The sequence below is a fragment of the Aspergillus fumigatus genome, chromosome 1 (assembly GCF_000002655.1).
Source record: "Aspergillus fumigatus Af293 chromosome 1, whole genome shotgun sequence".
Taxonomy (NCBI): domain Eukaryota; kingdom Fungi; phylum Ascomycota; class Eurotiomycetes; order Eurotiales; family Aspergillaceae; genus Aspergillus; species Aspergillus fumigatus.
In genome coordinates, this window is record NC_007194.1 from 2,171,568 (window position 1) to 2,189,388 (window position 17,821).

General features: G+C 46.6%; 6 protein-coding genes across 6 annotated transcripts; 1 reads left to right on the forward strand and 5 right to left on the reverse strand.

The window, feature by feature from the left end:
• Positions 1-63: 63 nt before the first annotated feature.
• Positions 64-4,330, reverse strand: AFUA_1G07700 (putative MFS monosaccharide transporter). The gene is made up of 7 exons (XM_745423.2): positions 2,849-4,330; positions 2,711-2,788; positions 2,332-2,620; positions 2,076-2,269; positions 1,514-2,014; positions 1,225-1,436; positions 64-1,167 (listed from the first exon to the last, which is right to left on the reverse strand). The coding sequence occupies exons 1-7, from the start codon at positions 2,905-2,907 to the stop codon at positions 758-760; spliced, it is 1,743 nt and encodes a 580-aa protein (XP_750516.1). The 5' UTR covers positions 2,908-4,330; the 3' UTR covers positions 64-757.
• Positions 4,331-5,364: 1,034 nt separating this feature from the next.
• Positions 5,365-7,447, reverse strand: AFUA_1G07710 (putative mitochondrial carrier protein). Its single transcript, XM_745424.3, has 5 exons — positions 6,933-7,447; positions 6,870-6,876; positions 6,607-6,755; positions 5,678-6,548; positions 5,365-5,613 (listed from the first exon to the last, which is right to left on the reverse strand). The coding sequence occupies exons 1-4, from the start codon at positions 7,139-7,141 to the stop codon at positions 5,690-5,692; spliced, it is 1,224 nt and encodes a 407-aa protein (XP_750517.2). The 5' UTR covers positions 7,142-7,447; the 3' UTR covers positions 5,365-5,613; positions 5,678-5,689.
• An 80-nt stretch (positions 7,448-7,527) lies between these two features.
• On the forward strand, positions 7,528-11,190 carry spt16 (chromatin-remodeling protein SPT16; the record flags this gene model as incomplete). Its single annotated transcript, XM_745425.2, has 7 exons — positions 7,528-7,944; positions 8,017-8,101; positions 8,160-8,281; positions 8,352-8,504; positions 8,567-9,998; positions 10,048-10,646; positions 10,702-11,190. The coding sequence occupies exons 1-7, from the start codon at positions 7,765-7,767 to the stop codon at positions 11,188-11,190; spliced, it is 3,060 nt and encodes a 1,019-aa protein (XP_750518.1). The 5' UTR covers positions 7,528-7,764.
• Positions 11,191-11,531: 341 nt separating this feature from the next.
• On the reverse strand, positions 11,532-12,927 carry mep1 (zinc metalloprotease; the record flags this gene model as incomplete). The annotated part of the gene is made up of 3 exons (XM_745426.2): positions 12,845-12,927; positions 12,270-12,789; positions 11,532-12,206 (listed from the first exon to the last, which is right to left on the reverse strand). The coding sequence occupies exons 2-3, from the start codon at positions 12,564-12,566 to the stop codon at positions 11,532-11,534; spliced, it is 972 nt and encodes a 323-aa protein (XP_750519.1). The 5' UTR covers positions 12,567-12,789; positions 12,845-12,927.
• Positions 12,928-12,930: 3 nt separating this feature from the next.
• Positions 12,931-14,718, reverse strand: AFUA_1G07740 (CDC50/LEM3 family protein). The gene is made up of 6 exons (XM_745427.2): positions 14,483-14,718; positions 14,372-14,408; positions 14,213-14,309; positions 13,449-14,154; positions 13,235-13,397; positions 12,931-13,182 (listed from the first exon to the last, which is right to left on the reverse strand). Exons 1-6 carry the CDS (start codon positions 14,580-14,582, stop codon positions 13,083-13,085), a joined length of 1,203 nt encoding a protein of 400 aa, XP_750520.1. The 5' UTR covers positions 14,583-14,718; the 3' UTR covers positions 12,931-13,082.
• A 973-nt stretch (positions 14,719-15,691) lies between these two features.
• Positions 15,692-16,825, reverse strand: AFUA_1G07750 (SWIRM domain-containing protein; the record flags this gene model as incomplete). The annotated part of the gene is made up of 1 exon (XM_745428.1): positions 15,692-16,825. One exon carries the CDS (start codon positions 16,823-16,825, stop codon positions 15,692-15,694), a length of 1,134 nt encoding a protein of 377 aa, XP_750521.1.
• Between the last annotated feature and the right edge of the window lie 996 nt (positions 16,826-17,821).

Here is a 17,821-nt window from a genome sequence, read left to right on the forward strand (position 1 = left end):
TGCCTACCCATAATTGTTGCGGCATACCTATGATAAAGTACACCTGTAGTCCTCTGAGTCTTTGGCGTGGCCCATGGAGAAATTATCTAGTTTCGCCGCGTATCTGAAACAACATACACTACTCCGTACCAAAAACCTTCTTGAAATCAGAGGCCAGATGGTAGAGCTCTGTGGGATATAGGATGCTTATGTGCTATCTCGCACGAATATCCGGACACATTTTTGTCCTGACTGGTGATGGTAATTAGCTGTTCGAACAGTACATGCCCACTGGTGGACGTGATACATAAGGACGGCGACAAAGAGGGATGAAATGCCATGAGAAGCTTAGGATGAGACTTCTCCTACCATAACCAGAACCCGCACCTGACCAGAACTGAATAAATTTCAATCAGGTATAGACAAAGTTCAAAGATCTAATGAAACCCTTCATAGCTTGGAGAAATCCAGGCCGCTATACCACACGCACATAGACACTGCCGAAGAAGAAACAAGCCCATACTGACCTATGTGGTCAACTCCGCGCCGTCTAGTTCTATCCACAACACGACATAGGTACACCAAAGCAAATTGTTTGTTGCCGCCAAACCCCTGTACCCCTTTGTCAAAGGAGAAGAAGAAGATGAAGCAACGGCGAGGCCACAAAGAGAAGGAGTAGATATATCGCCAAAAAAGCGCAAAGGATAAAATAGAAGAGAATTAGAACTGTAGATGCACCAATTCTTGGAAACGAAGAGGAGCACAAGATGATGTGCAGTCAAGGACCGTTCAAATCGTTCTCACCCTCCTCCTGCCCCAGACGTCTATACTGATTATTTTTCGCCTGCAGTCCTGGTGCCCTGTGGCGAGTGACAATATTTGAAATCCAGCCGCCAATACCTTCAGGCCGTCCGCTGCTTTCATCCGAAGGATTAAGCCCTGCAGGTTTAGAATTCTCATGGGTGTTGATGTTAGGTGGGTCAATATCTAAACCGGGAATGGCGCTTTCCGTTCCAAACTGACCATACTGCCGTCTGATGTCCAGGGAAGGCACGGGAGAACTGCCACTCATAAGCGATCCACGCTCAGCTTGTGTTGCGGGTGTTGGCACAGCAGTCGTTGCATCTCCAAAGAGGACGTCCATATCTTCCAGGCGTACACCACTCGTTTCGGGGTAGAGAAAGTATACTTAAAAGGTATTAATTAGTGAACGATAGATTGTCGGATCGGCAACGTGAGGCTCACCAAGCACAAAACTACAAGCACAAAAGAAGGCATGGACAAGGTAAAGACGCCATTTGATCGCTGCCTGAAGGACAGGAGTCACCTCTCCGACGAGCCAGTTGAAGGCCCAGTTCGTAGCTGTGCTAAGACTGGCCCCCTTGGCACGGATGCTTAGGGGTAAGATCTCGGGAGGGTACAGCCAGGGGATAGGGCCCCAGGATGCGCCGAACGAACTATATTGCGTTAGTACTGGACAAATTATTTGGTTCTACCCGTTGAGAAGAGGGAGAGGAGCACGGAAGATACTTACGCATTGTAAATCATGACAAACATAACAGTCAGAGTTGGGGTTGCTGCAACATCGATATAGATGAAGTAAGATATCAGAGAGAGAGAAATGATCATTGCAACGGCCCCAGAAAGCAAGATCGGGCGCCTTCCCCAGCGGTCCACGAGATACCATGGGGGAACTGTTGAGGCAAGATACGAGAGCCCATTGATCCCAGTCATCAAAATAGCGTCGCGACCCGCCCAGCCTGCTGACTCGAAGACGAGTGGGGCATAATAGGATATCACATTAATACCATTCAGCTGTGCCAATGCCTGAGCTGACATTGCGATGAGAACTCGTTTGCGATAACGCTTAAACATGTCAGTGTAGGATCTTTCACCTTCCTGTCGTTGCAGAAGGACGTCCATCTTGATTTCTCGATACTCCTGCCGGGCCTTGTCGTTGTGCAAATCCCCCTGCCCATATAGATTGGCAATGACCACCATGCCCTCTTCATCGTGATCATTGTCTAACAACCATCTGCCTTTGTATAAGCAATATGCATGGTATGAAGTTTAAATTGGCAATTTCAGATACTTACCTCGGGGATTCACATATGATGAGACTTCCTAGGCCGAGGAGGGTACCCATGATGCATTGGCATAGCAGTGGCAAACGCCACGCATAGTTGCTGTCGATGTAACTGCAGAAATAGTCCACCCAGACACTAGCCGCGTATCCGCAGATATTGCCGGTAAACTCGATACACGCTAATTTGCCCCTGTTGTGAGGCGGCTATAATGCGTCAGCGGACCGGCAAAAAATGGGGGCAGAAGAAATCGAGTGATTCTGCATACGGATATCTCTGATTGATAGACTGGTACTATCGTTGACAATGCTCCGACGCCTAGGCCTGCAACGATACGGCCGAGCATCATCATGGGTAGACCAGTTGCGAAGGTCTGGAAAGCGCCACCGATAGAGAACACGACAGAGCCGTAGAGGATGGTCTTCCGCCGTCCTATCAAGTCGCCAATCCGACCAACGATTAAGGAAGAAATGAATGCACCAACTTCAAGGATGGCGACGACTGTGCCGATCGCAGCTCGCGACGGTTGATTGAAGTAATCCTTGAAGTACCAACCACTGTATTCACGTTAGTCATTTGATTCAAAATCGCCATGCCCATCAACTTCAAGGCATGGACGCCTTCTGCCGTAAAGTCGGAGGACGAACGTGATTATACCCGACATAACACCCTGATCATAGCCAAAAAGGAAAACACCTAATGACACGAAAACACTGGTAAAGTACCTGCATGAAGGTCAATGAAAGTACTGCAGAGCCAGGAAGCAGAAAGCAGGATTTTCTTACAGTAAGGGTTTCCCAACCAAGCCATGTATCTGGGCGGTGTGTCTATTGCTTGGAGACATGATGATAGCTAACGACCGCTCTATTCTGGAAATTCGCCTAGGCGCAGGTGAGGGAATGTCGATGGATATCTTCTCAAGATCGGTCCGACCAGCGCCCGATTGAGCTATGTAGCGCCTGCGCCTTTGTCGCTTCAGTCCAGCTCGAGACCCTTCTGGACGGGCCGTTTCGCAACCAAGAGACTTCCGCAGTCGATGCTGAAGAGGCTCTTCTACATCTGCGAGCTGCTCGGCTAGATCACCTGTGCCGGTCCAAACGGAGAATGTAGACTCGACAGTGTGACCAGACGAGTATGAGGAACGTCGACTGCCTTTCTCGCTCCCAGAATCAACACCGACAAAGTGCCCCGAGGATGATTGCGAATGAGCTCTTATCGACCGCAGAGGTATAGTACTTGGGGTGCGTAGAGAAGACCTTGCTGAAGGAATGTTGGCGGTTGTGGTGGGCTGAAAGCGACAGCCCTTCCGCGCTCAGAAGTGGGTTCTCGGAGAGAGCTTGGGAATGATCAAAGGTAAACTGGAGATATCAAGCTCTCCAGCTCCTCCATGCAGAGTCTGGATTTTTTTCCCCCCTTAAGGTAGTCCAGACAGGTCTTGTAGATTACGGTGGCAGCTTTCCGAGAGGTATGAAGGCCGGTGCTGCGGGAAGCTGGACGTTTTCAGGCCGAATGATGCAAGGCAACTTGGGTAGAATATTGATCCGCAGAAGCTACGAGACCACAGGAGCAGATAGCGGGGACGTTGCAGCAAGAAGGTCAGAATCTATCTCATGGGCTTAAGCTTGCAATGGATCGGCGATGCGGAGTAGCCAAGTGACACAGTTGGAAGTCCGTTTAGTCACGACCAAGTGATCAGGTGGAAAAACCAAATAAGGCAACGACAAAGGTTGGCTTATTATAGCTAGCCGGACACATGCAACAGCAGGATTGTCGACTCTAGACGACGGATTGAATGGATACGCAAGATTATTTGACACCTTATTATCAAATTTAAATGTTGGAGAATGGCACGGAAGAAGAAGATGGATGGCAGTGGGTTGAAAGCACAGAATACACAGTTAGGCGTTTTCTTTCCCCGGAAAGTTGGGGGGAGGTGCTGAAAGTGGAGGCCAGAAGAAACCAAGCACACTCGGTCTACTCAGAAAGTCGGAGCAGCCTAATCATTGCCCCTGATACTTCATTGGATGACTGGGTCATGGGTCATTTATTGCAAGTTTGCAACTTGCGGACGGGAACGGGACGGAATGTGCTTATTGAAGTACCTCCTTCAGGTACTCTGTACCTGTCACGGAGAACAATTCAAACGGCACAAATAGTGCTGAGCCGGCGCAGCTATATTGTTCTAACACTCTTGTATCTATCCATCCATCCTTGATCGATAAGGACAAATACCATCTAGTTTGTCAAATCTCACAGTCTACAGTGGCACGACTATCGGAGTAAAGTTTGGACTTTACTATCATTTATCCAATAGATTTTGGAATGTTCGGGGGCGGCGGTGGCATCCGCTGGTGGCTTTTTCTTTGAGCCCGGCGCGATAATTATTAATGATAGTTCGCTAAGGTTCCCTATTAACTGCCTCACTACTCCATACGCCTCAGTAGAAGCAGCAGCAGCTTGGCGGCTATCAGACACCCGCACAACAGCCGCAGTTCGAGGGTTATCCTCAAAGTCAAACTCCGTCACATGGCTTCATTCGAGAAGGAGAGTCGCCTGAGATAAATGTCTGTGGTAATTATTCTCAATACGTCAACTGTGAATTGTCTAGGAAGATATCTGTATGTCCGTTTTTTAATTGTATAGGTATCATACCCTTACCGTCGACATGCTAGGAAAGGTTATGAATACGAAAATGGCTGTAGAGACCCCAATAATGAATAATGTATCGACAAGGTAGATACTCCGTACACCTCTTCTACCATTACTGAGGCCCAGACGAACAGTCCACTAGTCATTCATTGCATCTGGAATCAAGGCCAACAGTTAAGTAGATCCTGTTATGGGCAGTGAGCCAATAATAGTGGAGGCCTCGCCTCTTTCTCAAGGTACCTTACTCTACACAGCTTGCTACCTCCTAGGAAACATCTCAGCGATATCCTGAAAGTGACGGTACTCTGTAGTACAGTTGATACTTTAAACCATCTTGTCGAAACTTCCAGGCCGAAGCGGTATGCACCTTGGGACTTCGCAACCCAGACTAGGAACAGATAAAGAAGCTCATCATGATGCCTTTTAACGATTGAGCATATGAGTTGTCCATTCAGACTAAATAAATCCGGCTGTGGTCTCTCTTGTGCCGTCACCAGAGTCTCACCTCTGACCACAATTCATGAATGGGAAGTTAAATATCTGGTGCCTTGCCATTGAAAACAGGTCAAGTTCTTAGTATTCTAGTATACCTTCCTCTGTACCCATAGATGGTCTGTCTACATTATACAGCCTGGCGAAAGGACTGGCGTAATGTTTACAAAAACAGTGCCCATTAGGACTGACTTGACTGGGACATTACAACAAAGTCATCACAGGCATAATATAGAAGTGCCATGTGGACAGTCACCTGACTTCCACGCCATGAATATAGTACAATAGCCTGAGATAAAACCCGATCTCTCCATATACTCGCAGAAAAGTTTAAGGAACGGGCTCGAGGGAGATAACATGTAGAAGTAGCGAAAGTCAACATCAATGTGCGTCTCCGAATATCCTATCACTAAAAATTGGTACCAGAACAAATCAATGAGCGCTCACCCTGACAATTTGGTACAATCACTGACCAGGCCTTTCTCTCAAGTCAGAAGAATATCGTAGCCGTCTTTCCGAATGTAGATGGCGTCAGCCATATTAGCATATTTGCGACGCACAAGTTCGAATATCACAAGCCCAGCACTAGTGCTAGGCACCTGGCGAAGAGCATTTCCTACAAACCCCTGAAATAACCATTTACGCCAACCACCAGCACGTGCTGCTCTCCTCCTGCAGCGTTTGAATGTTTCTTGATAAGCGGAATAATAAACTTGCATCATCTGCCCTTTTGTGGAGATCAGGTTAGCCTGATGATCAAGATATTCTAGTCGAGAGTAATGGATGTTCTGGATAGCACTCAGCGGATGCTGTACGGCCTGCTGCGCAATTGACGCTGCCATACCGGCTAACATCAGGAAGCATGGCTCTAGGCTATAGTGAGGTTTGATGAGCGGGACCCCACGATCACTTGATTGAGGGTCTCGCAGGCTGTCCAGCTGATGGGTGTGAAGTGACCCGTAATATCTTGTAATGAAAGAATAATATGCTTGCGACTTAATGTACTCGAAAGTACTGAAGAAAACAGCGTATCCAAATGAGTCGCGCACAAGTGACAGGCTCCAGCCTGCGAAGATGCCGCGAAGGCCAATTTCTTTAAGTTTTTTCTGTCCATAGTGCCACATACTGCGGTACTGACCATGGAGCATGTCATTCGTTCGTAGTCGAACGTGGAGAGCATCTAGAGGCGCAGCTACAACTGACTGTATCGTACCAGCGGCAAAGCCAGCCGCAAATGTATCGACAGGAGATGCAGGAGGGTATATACGCTTGACACTTCGGGAAACGGGTTCATATAGGATGCCAAGGGCCTGTAGATATGATGTATACAGGACAGCGCCGACGCTAACAGCTGATTTTAGGCCCAGAGTGACCGAAGGGAGAAAGGGCGGGCATAACTCACCCTGCATTTGCCAACATAGGTGGTAAAAGCTGATTTGGGATGAACCGCCAACCATAGGTACGAACAGCATGGACGAGAAGACCAGGTGTCGTTGTATGTAATGACCAACGCTTTTCAGCGGAATGAGGGTTGACAGCTCTTGCGAATGCCTAACGAGAAAGTTTCGAGTGGAACAATCATCAGCTCATGTCGGGTACGATGAGTATGGAACTCAAAAAAATTGGCGGAAAGGAACCAGGACGTGTTTCGACTGGTATACGGACCATATAACTGCATGTGCGTGTCAACAAATCTCACTCTGAGTTGCGAGAGGGAAAAGTGCATACTCAACCCGAGTGCGAAAAAAAGCCTTCACGGGAGCTCTGAAATAGAAAGCAACCATCTGCGCACTGACTGCACGAACACCAGCTGCCGAAGCGCCAGTGGCTGCATCATTCCGAGGATTTCTTCGAGTAGACTTGCTGAATTCTGCGCCAGAGACGTTGCCTTCGAAGTGTACTTGATCCCCAAGGGAAATGGTATCCTCAGATGACATTATGCGGATATCTAAGCGCACCCTTCTCCATCGGGACGTATATGCATTCAGATCACAAATATTCGCGGGGAGGATGATACCATTTGGGTATCTAGATATTTTACCAATGCTCGCCTATAGAGTACAGATTATGGAGAAAAGAATCGACATGAAGGACAAAACAAGTTTAAAAACATTGAGATATCAATGTTGAATTACCTTTTCAGGAAAGGTATCGTACTCGGATAGGCATGATCATAAATAAAAGAAGACCAAAAAAAAAGTGTGTCTTAAAGTGATGTGAATCTGAAAGGTAATATGTCTCTCCTACTCCCATAAATGTTGACATAACGCTAATTGAAAATTAATTTGTCACACCATGGAAAGGATGCAAACTGCTCAAACATGGGAAAACGCGTATCACCAGCCTCGCGTGAATACGACTTCCAGACTTCGTTATTCTCTGTCCTTACATGGCCCTGTGCATCGTCACATCCTCAAAATCTTGTGTTTACCATAGTCGCGTTACCGAATCCAGAGCTTAAGGCAACCAGAGAAGCTTGACTAGACTTGTACACTTCTAGTTCTTCAGGCAGGCTAAGCACACCCTGCACGACAATCTCAACTCCAACGCCCATCAGATCATGGCTGAAGAGATTGTGATAGACAAGACTTTGTTTTTCAATCGGTTGTCAAGCTTCTACGCTGCATGGAGAGCGGACAAACGCTCAAGTCACCCCACATTTGGTGGCGTTGGCTCGATTGTCATCTTGATGGGCAAGACTGACGAAGCGAGTACTTTTCAAAAGAATAATGCTATGCACGTATGTTCAATCCTTACCACTTCATTTGGTACTTCCTTTGCAACGCTAACATAATAGTTGGTTGACTGTTAGTTCTGGTTGCTGGGTTATGAGTTTCCAGCCACGCTTCTTGTCTTCACTTTGGAAGCTGTTTATGTTGTAACAACTGCGAAGAAAGGTAAATATTTACGTCCTATGTGCAGGGGATTTTTGCTGAATAGATGGTGTCTACTCAGCCAAGCATCTTGAGCCGTTGAGGGGTGGCAAGATCCCAGTTGAAATACTGATTACAACAAAAGACCCTGAAGGGAAATTGAGGTCTTTCGAGAAATGCATTGAAGTCATCAGAAGCGCTGGTGTAAGTGCTCTATCAAGTGACATTGCTGTTGTGTTGTTACTTGGAACTAATATCTTCTGTCTATATGAAGAATAAAGTCGGTGTTTTACCTAAGGACACAACCACAGGTCCCTTCGCGGAAGACTGGAAGCGCACCTTTGCGATGTTATCTGCCGAAATAGAGGAAGTTGACATTTCGCCGGCTCTGTCAGCTGCCTTTGCAGTGAAAGATACCGACGAGCTGGTGCGTTAAAAGGACCTTACTTTTTGGGGAATTTGGAAGGACAATTAGCTAATGTTGTATAGGTGTCCATAAGAAACGCTTCACGAGCTTGCAGTGGCTTGATGTCTGAATACTTTGTGGAGGAAATGTCACGCCTTCTTGACGAAGAAAAGCAAATGACTCATAAGGCTCTTTCCGCGCGGGTCGATGCAAAAATCGACGACGCTAAGTTCTTCAACAAACTGGGCAAACTACCGGCTGAGTTCGACGCTCAACAGATTGACTGGGCCTATGGACCCGTCATTCAAAGCGGGGGAAAGTATGACCTTAGACTCACAGCAGTGTCTGATAACAGCAATCTTGAACCGGGCATTATTATCGCTGGGTTCGGGATACGGTATAAGACTTACAGTTCAATGATTGCACGGACCTACTTAGTGGATCCGAGTAAGTCTCAAGAGACAAACTATGCCTTTCTTCTGGCTCTACATGAAGCGGTTATGAGAGATGTGCGCGACGGCACAATTGCCAAAGACCTATACAACAAGGCGATCAATTTAATCCGGACGAAGAAACCGGAGCTTGAATCCCACTTCGTCAAGAGCGTCGGTGCTGGTATTGGAATTGAGCTTCGAGACCCTAACATGGTGCTGAATGGGAAGAACAGCAGAACATTGAAAAGCGGCATGACCCTCTCTATCACAGTGGGACTAACAGACGTCGAAGACCCGGAATTGAAAGGAAGCAAGAGCTCAACTTACTCTATGATCATCACAGACACAGTTCGTGTGGGAGAAAATGGGCCACATGTGTTCACCAAGGATGCAGGTCTTGACATGGACTCCGTATCATTCTACTTCGGAGACGAAGAGGAACCCCAAAAACCCATCAAGGAGAAAAAGGAAGCGAAAACCAGTGCTATCGCCAGCAGGAACATCACAAGAACGAAGCTCCGAGCGGAACGGCCAACTCAAATAAATGAAGGTGCTGAGGCGCGTCGCCGCGAGCACCAAAAGGAGCTAGCCGCTAAAAAGACAAGAGAGGGCCTTGATCGGTTTGCTGGAACTACTGGAGACGACAATGGAGTTACGCAGAAAAAGTTCAAACGGTTCGAATCGTACAAGAGGGATAATCAATTGCCAACAAAGGTGAGAGAACTCACTATATATGTTGACCAAAAAGCATCTACAGTAATAGTTCCCATAATGGGTCGACCAGTCCCGTTCCATATCAACACAATCAAGAATGCAAGTAAAAGCGACGAGGGCGAATATGCGTACCTCCGCATCAACTTCCTTTCCCCCGGCCAGGGAGTTGGCAGGAAGGACGACCAGCCTTTCGAGGATCTGTCGGCTCATTTCCTGCGGAACCTGACTCTTCGTTCTAAGGACAACGAGAGACTGGCTCAGGTTGCCCAGGATATCACTGAATTGAGGAAAAATGCTTTGAGGCGGGAGCAAGAAAAGAAGGAGATGGAAGATGTTGTAGAGCAAGACAAGCTCATTGAGATCAGAAGTACATCCTTGCGCCGCACAATTCTGTTACCAATGCTAATCACTCATAGACCGCCGTCCTGTGAAGTTACCTGACGTCTACCTTCGGCCTCCTTTGGATGGGAAGCGCGTTCCGGGTGAGGTCGAGATACATCAAAACGGTCTTCGATACATGTCTCCGTTCCGAAATGAACACGTCGACGTGCTCTTCAGCAATGTGAAACATTTGTTCTTCCAACCGTGTGCTCACGAGTTGATTGTCCTCATTCACGTCCATCTCAAAACGCCTATCATGATTGGGAAGAGAAAAACAAGAGATGTGCAATTTTATCGGGAAGCCACCGAGATGCAATTCGACGAGACTGGCAATCGCAGACGCAAACATCGCTATGGAGATGAAGAGGAATTCGAAGCTGAACAAGAGGAAAGGCGACGCAGAGCAGCATTGGACAGAGAATTCAAGGCCTTCGCTGAGAAGATAGCTGATGCCGGGAAAGACGAGGGCGTTGATGTCGACATACCATTTCGAGAGATTGGATTCACTGGCGTCCCCAACCGGTCCAATGTTCTTATACAACCGACCACTGACGCCCTCGTGCAATTGACGGAACCCCCTTTCCTAGTCATCACCCTGAATGAGATTGAAATTGCCCATCTCGAGAGAGTGCAGGTAAGGTTCTACTAGTGTTATGACTAATATTTATTGTTATGCTGATGACTTGCAGTTTGGTCTCAAAAACTTTGACCTAGTCTTCGTATTCAAGGATTTTCACAGGGCCCCTGTTCACATAAACACAATCCCGGTAGAGTCCTTGGAAGGCGTGAAAGACTGGCTGGATTCAGTCGATATTGCTTTCACTGAGGGACCTCTGAACCTCAACTGGACAACCATCATGAAGACGGTTGTGAGTGATCCTTACGGTTTCTTTGCGGATGGAGGTTGGTCCTTCTTAGCCGCGGAATCTGATTCGGAGGACGGATCGGAAGAGGAGGAGGAGTCTGCATTTGAGCTCTCCGAGTCGGAATTGGCGGCGGCAGATGAGAGTTCTGAGGACGACAGCGAATTTGACGACGATGCTAGCGCGGAGGCAAGCGACTTCAGCGCAGAAGAAGAGAGTGGTGAAGATTGGGATGAACTCGAAAGGAAAGCTAAGAAGAAGGATAGGGAAGGCGGCTTGGATGATGAAGAACATGGCAAGAAGCGAAAACGGTAGCGTGGCTTATGCGACTTCTCATCAAATACTCTTGGGTCTCATCGATCGGCTTTTATCGACTACTCTTTCATATATATTGTCTTCGATGATAATGGTCATGTAATGGCTCGATAAAATCTTGAGGATAGGGCTACTGGCTTTGCTTTGACAGTGTATCTGGATAGATGAAGAATGGCGAATCTCTTGCTCGACTAGCTTTAGTTGCACAAGATGATCATGGAAGATTCCCTACTCAAAAGGGCAATGGATCGGAAAAGTAACACAGTAAGATATCGCACGGTGGTCAGAGAGCGAGGTCTCTCCAAGGTCTATTTACGAACAGTATTGACCCAGGCCAGAGGTTATTTGCCTTTTCTCATGGAGAACCACATGTCTCGCATTCTCTTCAGCTGATTAGATGTAAAGGAAGCATAACAGTCATCAGATGAATAGTCCATGAAATTATGTATGTCGTCCAAGCCAGGGCTATCCGGGCATGAATCCTTCTGAGAAGGGCACCCATCAGTGGGCACCGACTGCTGCGGTGTATCTGCAATGTAATCACCAGCATTGTCTTCCGAACACGACTCCCCTTCGAAAGTATGTAAGAGACCATTCCAGTGACCGATTTCGTGTATTGCAGTGCCACCTCGATTGTAATGAGTCATGGGACCACCAGGCATAGTCTTAGCCAGCACATTGCAGCCATCTTTGGAATAGCTGGATCGAGGGCTGCTGGAGTTAATGCTTGGATCCGGAAGAGTGCAGAAACCAAGGACGCTAAGGGGGGCAAGGTCTGAGTTATATGCGTGGCGATTGTCACCGTCAGAGGTCCATCTTGCAAAATCTGTGGTGGAGGGCGGCTGTAGATTGGTCTGAAAGTAGACATTTAACGTGCTGTAACCTCCCCTGCGAAGTGCTTTCTTCATGGCGGAGTCATCCCCATTGCGCGCCCAAGTTTCATTAATATGACGGGTGACGCCCTTTAACCGATAGGATATTGAAGCTTTTTCATAGGCTTTTTGCAAGTAATGTAACTTCGAGAATGTCAACTAGTTGAAAAGTAACCGACACAGGCGTCTTCGAATAATGTAACTGACCTGAAGTATGACCATCTCGTCTGTTACTAAATCCGCATCGGTTTCGCCACTCACAATGTGAAACCACGTCTCTATCTCAATGGGCTCCAAGGCTCTTCGCATGTCGTAAGATCCGCTACTAGGTCTCGATTCGAACGCGCTTAGTCTCTCATGTTCAGCCCTGAATGCTGCATCTGGACCACCAGTGGCACAAAGAGAACGGCCTTGTAAAGCCGTCGCACGACATAGAGCTCGGCAGTTCGACATGAGACTTATAATAAGCAAGACATAAACGCAGGAATTGAAAGGCAACATCATGTTGAGGAAGCTTGTCGCAGAGCATCTTGGCTTCGATCTCTGAAGGCTGCTGGGGGTTTATAAGGTACATCTTGTTGCTATTGGAGACTGGAATGTCTGATTACCTGAAGACAGGAATGTCGCCTCTGACAGGGAAATGCCTGACAAGGGACAAGTGGAGGAATTCCAGTCTGAGGTGTGCAAATTCTGAATTTTGTTATATGCATCAATAGAGAAATCATGCCTATTCAGGAAACAGTCTCAGAATCAACATCTCGGCAAAAAGGATTAGCACATACTGTAATGCTTAGAGCAATGGCAGAGAGATTCGTCCCGATAACCATGTGAACACCTTGAAAGCAGCAATGACAAAGCACGCCACAAAAGAAAAAAAAAAAATAAAATAAAATAAAATAAGAATAAAAATAAAAAATAAAGGGGAGAGAGAGAGAGAGCGAGAGAAGGGACGGAGGCAAAGAGACTACCCAGTCAATATCATACCGCACGGAACAAGGCAATTTGCTGGTTGAGCCTGTATCAATGGGCATGTGGTCCAAATATGTCATTCCTGCCCGTAGCAGTGGCTGTACTTTCCTGTTCATTATTCCAGGTCAAGTAAGTGTGGTCGCCGAGTTTCCTAATCACAGTAAGCTTTACTACTTGTCGAGCAGAGGTTCAATAATACATACCTTGGTCGTACTAAATGGGCAAGGGTAAACAGAGCCCCAAGAAGGACACAAATACCGCCAACGACGACATAAGCAATACCCATGAAAGGATTTTGTCCCCCAATGACAGTTCTGGTGGAGATGAGAATTGACTTCGTGCCACCATACTCAGTAACCGGAAACCCTAGAGCCCAATTAGCCAGTTGATAAGGTGTATTGCATAGCGCGAACGAACGATCTTCAATATCCAGGCGATAAGAGCCAGCTTTCATAGGCGCGCTGTCATTTCTGCGGGACAGTTTGCTGAAAGCCGGTAGCGCAGCGGTCCTCATCCAAACCATGAAGTCTTCATCTTCATGAAGGTCGGGGATACCGTCAATATACCCATTCGGATAACGATCGTGCCAATTCGGTGGCGGCACAACTTCCCATGGCTTGTATTGTGTGGTTTTAATAAGTTCCTTATCACTATCCCAGGCGATGCCCTTGTTAGTCATGAAGTACACCGTCGGGTTTAAGTCGCTGAGGAGTTCAGGGCTGTGTATTGTGTCATTGAATTGTGAGTTCGCAATGAGTCCGCACGGGTAATAGGCCTTTCCAGTAGGGTCAAGTTTAAGAGGATCACATGAGCCACCGTCGATGGTCTTATTGTCCACAGCTTTGCCTTTCAACTGATCTATATCCAATGACTTCACGTATCGCCGATGGTTCTGGTAAAAGTTGGTAAGGCGATAGTACAGGAAAACGGGAGGCCCTAAATCGTCCGGTACTTCGAAACTCAATCGACAAATGGTAGTCCCGTTCTCTATACGACGCTCCCATGTCGGGGTAGACTGTCCAGTCGATGACTTGAATGATGACTTAACTCGGTCGGCAATTGAGACTGGGTAAGAAGGGGCCTTTTCTGCGCATTCTGAATAATCTATAGATATCTCTTGGACCTTATCATTGTGCTATGTCAGATACAATGCGCATGAAATCTGAATCGACAATACATACTTGGGAGCTAGCCCACAAGAGAAGGCCACCGATCGGTGCAAATATGATGCCAAATACAAAGAAGATGGGCAGAACGCTTCGTGGCGTGAGAATTGGTCTATGGTGTCGACGTTAGTGAATTTGGGTATATTCGACAATATAGTTAGAATTGAATCTTACTGCCAGGCTTTTAAGCGCTGTTGTCTGAAGGCAGTGTCTGTTATTGGGCTGTAAGTATTGAGGAAAAGAGGCATCAACGGAGATTTCTTGAAAGACTGAGAGAGCTCTTACTAGCAGGTCTCCTAGTCTTTGGCTTCTTATCACTGTCAGTCTGCCCTCCACGAGCTTGATCTTTGAGAGACCCTGTTTGAGGGGTTTCCACATGAGACATATCGATACGGTTAATTTCTAAATGAATTTCAATGGGGGATAGAATATGAAGAGGTTCTGTCGGTCTAAGCCATTAAGAGTTGTTTAGTGGTTAGTTGAATAGAAAGTAGTGCTAATGAGTTAAGGAACCATTCGGGTGGCGTCCTCGAATCATATATTACGATACCTTCCGTTGACTAAGGTAGAATGCATGTCTTAGTGTCTTCAACCTTCCACTTCAAAAGTCCAAAGTCCAGATGCACTGAAACCAACTCACGTGCTAAGTTACTGGACGACTACCTTAGCAAGCAACTACTTACAGTTATTCCAGATCTTTGCCTTGGTTTCTATGTATTAACCTCAAGGGCAGCTCAGAGGTTCTAAAAGACCCTATTATTATTATTGCGACCTGTTACACTAGGTAGTCGAACCAGTTTGATGAAGGATGGTATAAATTTCGACTTATGTCCATTTAGAACTGCTATAGAAAATTGTCGATTGATATTGTTTAGAGTGATATGTGGCTTGTAAGTGGTTGGTGCATTAATCAAGGACACCCTTGCAGGCTATCTCTGAGAACCTGCGCCGGCTACAACTGAGTACTAAGCTAAGGTATTGATAGAAAATCACAGGTACATTCTGCACACACCTACAACAGATAACGTTACAAGACATGCTGGCAGCCTTCTGGGTACTACCGTAGGTTGACAGTATAACGACCTGTTCAAAATCAAGCATGCACGAATTGCCAAATGCCAAAAGAGAGCGCCTGAACCAAGTTGCACCAAAATTTAAGAATTAGTCAGGTGGATAAAAAAAAAAAAAAAAAAAAAAAAAAAAAAAAAAAAACCAGCAAATGACATATATGGAGTCTTCGGGTCAGGACTTAGAATTGATAACGGATTAAACGCACAGTCCAGCCGTGCAACTTTCATCAACCAAAGAACATAAGGAGGTCTGAAAGGGAAGAACTTGCCCCATTCCAACGTGCAGCAGGGGCTATAATCATCGATTCGCTATTAAGTAACCTGGTCCAGGTCAACTGCCACAGAATAAACCTAAAACAACACTAATCGCAACATAGCAAGGCATGAGTATTATCGACCAATAAAAACTCCCCAATTTTTAAGGTCACTCTAAATACTGCCGAAAGTGTTCCGAATCGAACCAGCCGACACGATCATAAGCAGTCCACAACTTGCTCGCTTTGTTGACATCAATCTTGCAAGCTTGCTGTGCATCTGTTTTGCGGAACTCTTTGCCAATCCTTAAAGCTCTCACACGAGCCTCGAAGATGCGGCGTTTGCTGCATAAGTATGTTGCGCATGAGAGCCTCAAGGTGGAGGCAAGGCTGAGCTCTGCCGGGCTCAAAAGGTGCCGGTCTGGATCCTGGCTAAGATCTAACATCTGTCCTTTCCAGTCTGCCTTCAATGCCTTCGCGTTGCCGCCAAGTGTTTCTGGTGAGGGTGAGAAATCTTGGATGGAAGTATAATCTGTGTCATCCCGATTTGTTCCTATGCCTCTGGGAGGCCTGGCACTCGTCTGAGTAGGTAAGTCAAAGAATTCATGCGCCTTCTGATGCGGCGTAGATCTGGGGGAACGCTTGGCCCGTGGTGTTCGCTGTGCGCGAGGCTGTGTGACAACCGCCCGTTTGCTCGGTGCGGGCGCAATCTTCTTTAAGTTTGCATCCATAGATTGAGGTCGATGACGATTCATCATGAACAGTTGACGCTCAAGTGTCTCGCGTTCCTCCTTCGCCCAGGCAGCAGGATTCCGGTTATACTGGGCAGAAACCACTGGCACACAGGAGAGCGCTAGGATATACTCATCACGTGTTGGCTTATTCACTTTGTTATCAAATCTTGCCATGTGAGAATCGATATGTTGCTCCATTAGAGCCTCTGCTGGGGCGGGAAGAATCTGCCCAAATAAGGGCTCATCAGTGGCAACATCTGTCAAGGAATCGTGATGAGGGAACAGAACAGGATCTCTCGAGGAACCGAGCACGACATCTCGCTCGATTTCTTCTGAAACTTCTGATTTTCTTTTCTTATTTCCAGTGTACGGAGTGACAGGCGGCGATGGTAAATCCATTTCTGACTGCGTTCGCTTCCTTTCGCCAGAAATGGGGGGGAGTCTCATGCCATGAACAAATGAGCAATAATCCTGCGATGTCGAGTAAGGTGAAAATGAGGTATTGAAATTCTCGAACGGTTTGGATTCAGGGGGTGACATGAGACTGGAAACAGACGGTAGGCGACTCATGGTGAGTTTATGATTTTGGTCCACCGGCGTTGGGGGTGTATACGGGTTCATTCTATTGATAGAGATGGGACTCAGGAGAGCAAAAATGAGCTGGGTTGGAATGGGAAGTGAAGAATAGTGATATTAGATGTGATTTGGGTTTGTTTTGGAATATAATGCCTCAAAGGCGGTTGATGATGAAGGCTGATGTGAGAGTGTTAGTAGAAGTCAATGGAAAGGTGACTGTCAACCTAATGTTGGCAAAACACACGTGAAAGGTGATTTGTCAGGGCCGCTTCTTTTGTCTAGGGTGGCAATGGACAGATATGACTCAAAGAGCAATAAAACTCCCAGCCACTGGGTACTTGAGAGTCGGTTCTTCCTTATTGAATATGGGGAACCTGATGGCTCAATGCTGAAAGAGGGGATGGGGGTTGTGATGAGCCTTATTGACAAATGACTTGGGAATATTTAGGTTTTCCCAAACGGATTTTAAAGAGTAGATCTGACGATGAGTCAGTGCAGTGATGGCTTAGATTTAGCTAGTCAGTAAGTAGTGTCATCACAGGGCAGTAATAAATATGGATGCGGGGTCGCGTGCAGTGATCCAGTCAGGTGTTACTCTTAAGGTAGTGTATGCTGACATCTAATGGCAGGTTTGGGGGGGGAAAGATGTGAGAATACTGGAAGTATAGATATAGAGAAGATATGGATTGCCAATCTGAAAGTGTAAAATTTCAAAACAATTATACTGTTGTTATGAAGATACAAGGAATGATTGAAGATTTAGGCATCAACAGGAACAAGAACAGTCCCTATGACTAGAGCAGTGGGGTGGGATGATCAAGGACCTATGCCACATGACGACAGGAAGTGGGACACTGATGCCATCCTTCATCATAATTGGCTTGAATAAAAGATGGTATTGTTTTGAAGTATAAGACCATAGGAGGTACTGGAAAGTAACCAACCCCGTCAGTTGTGGCTTAGTAAGACTAAACATTAGTTTACAGAGTC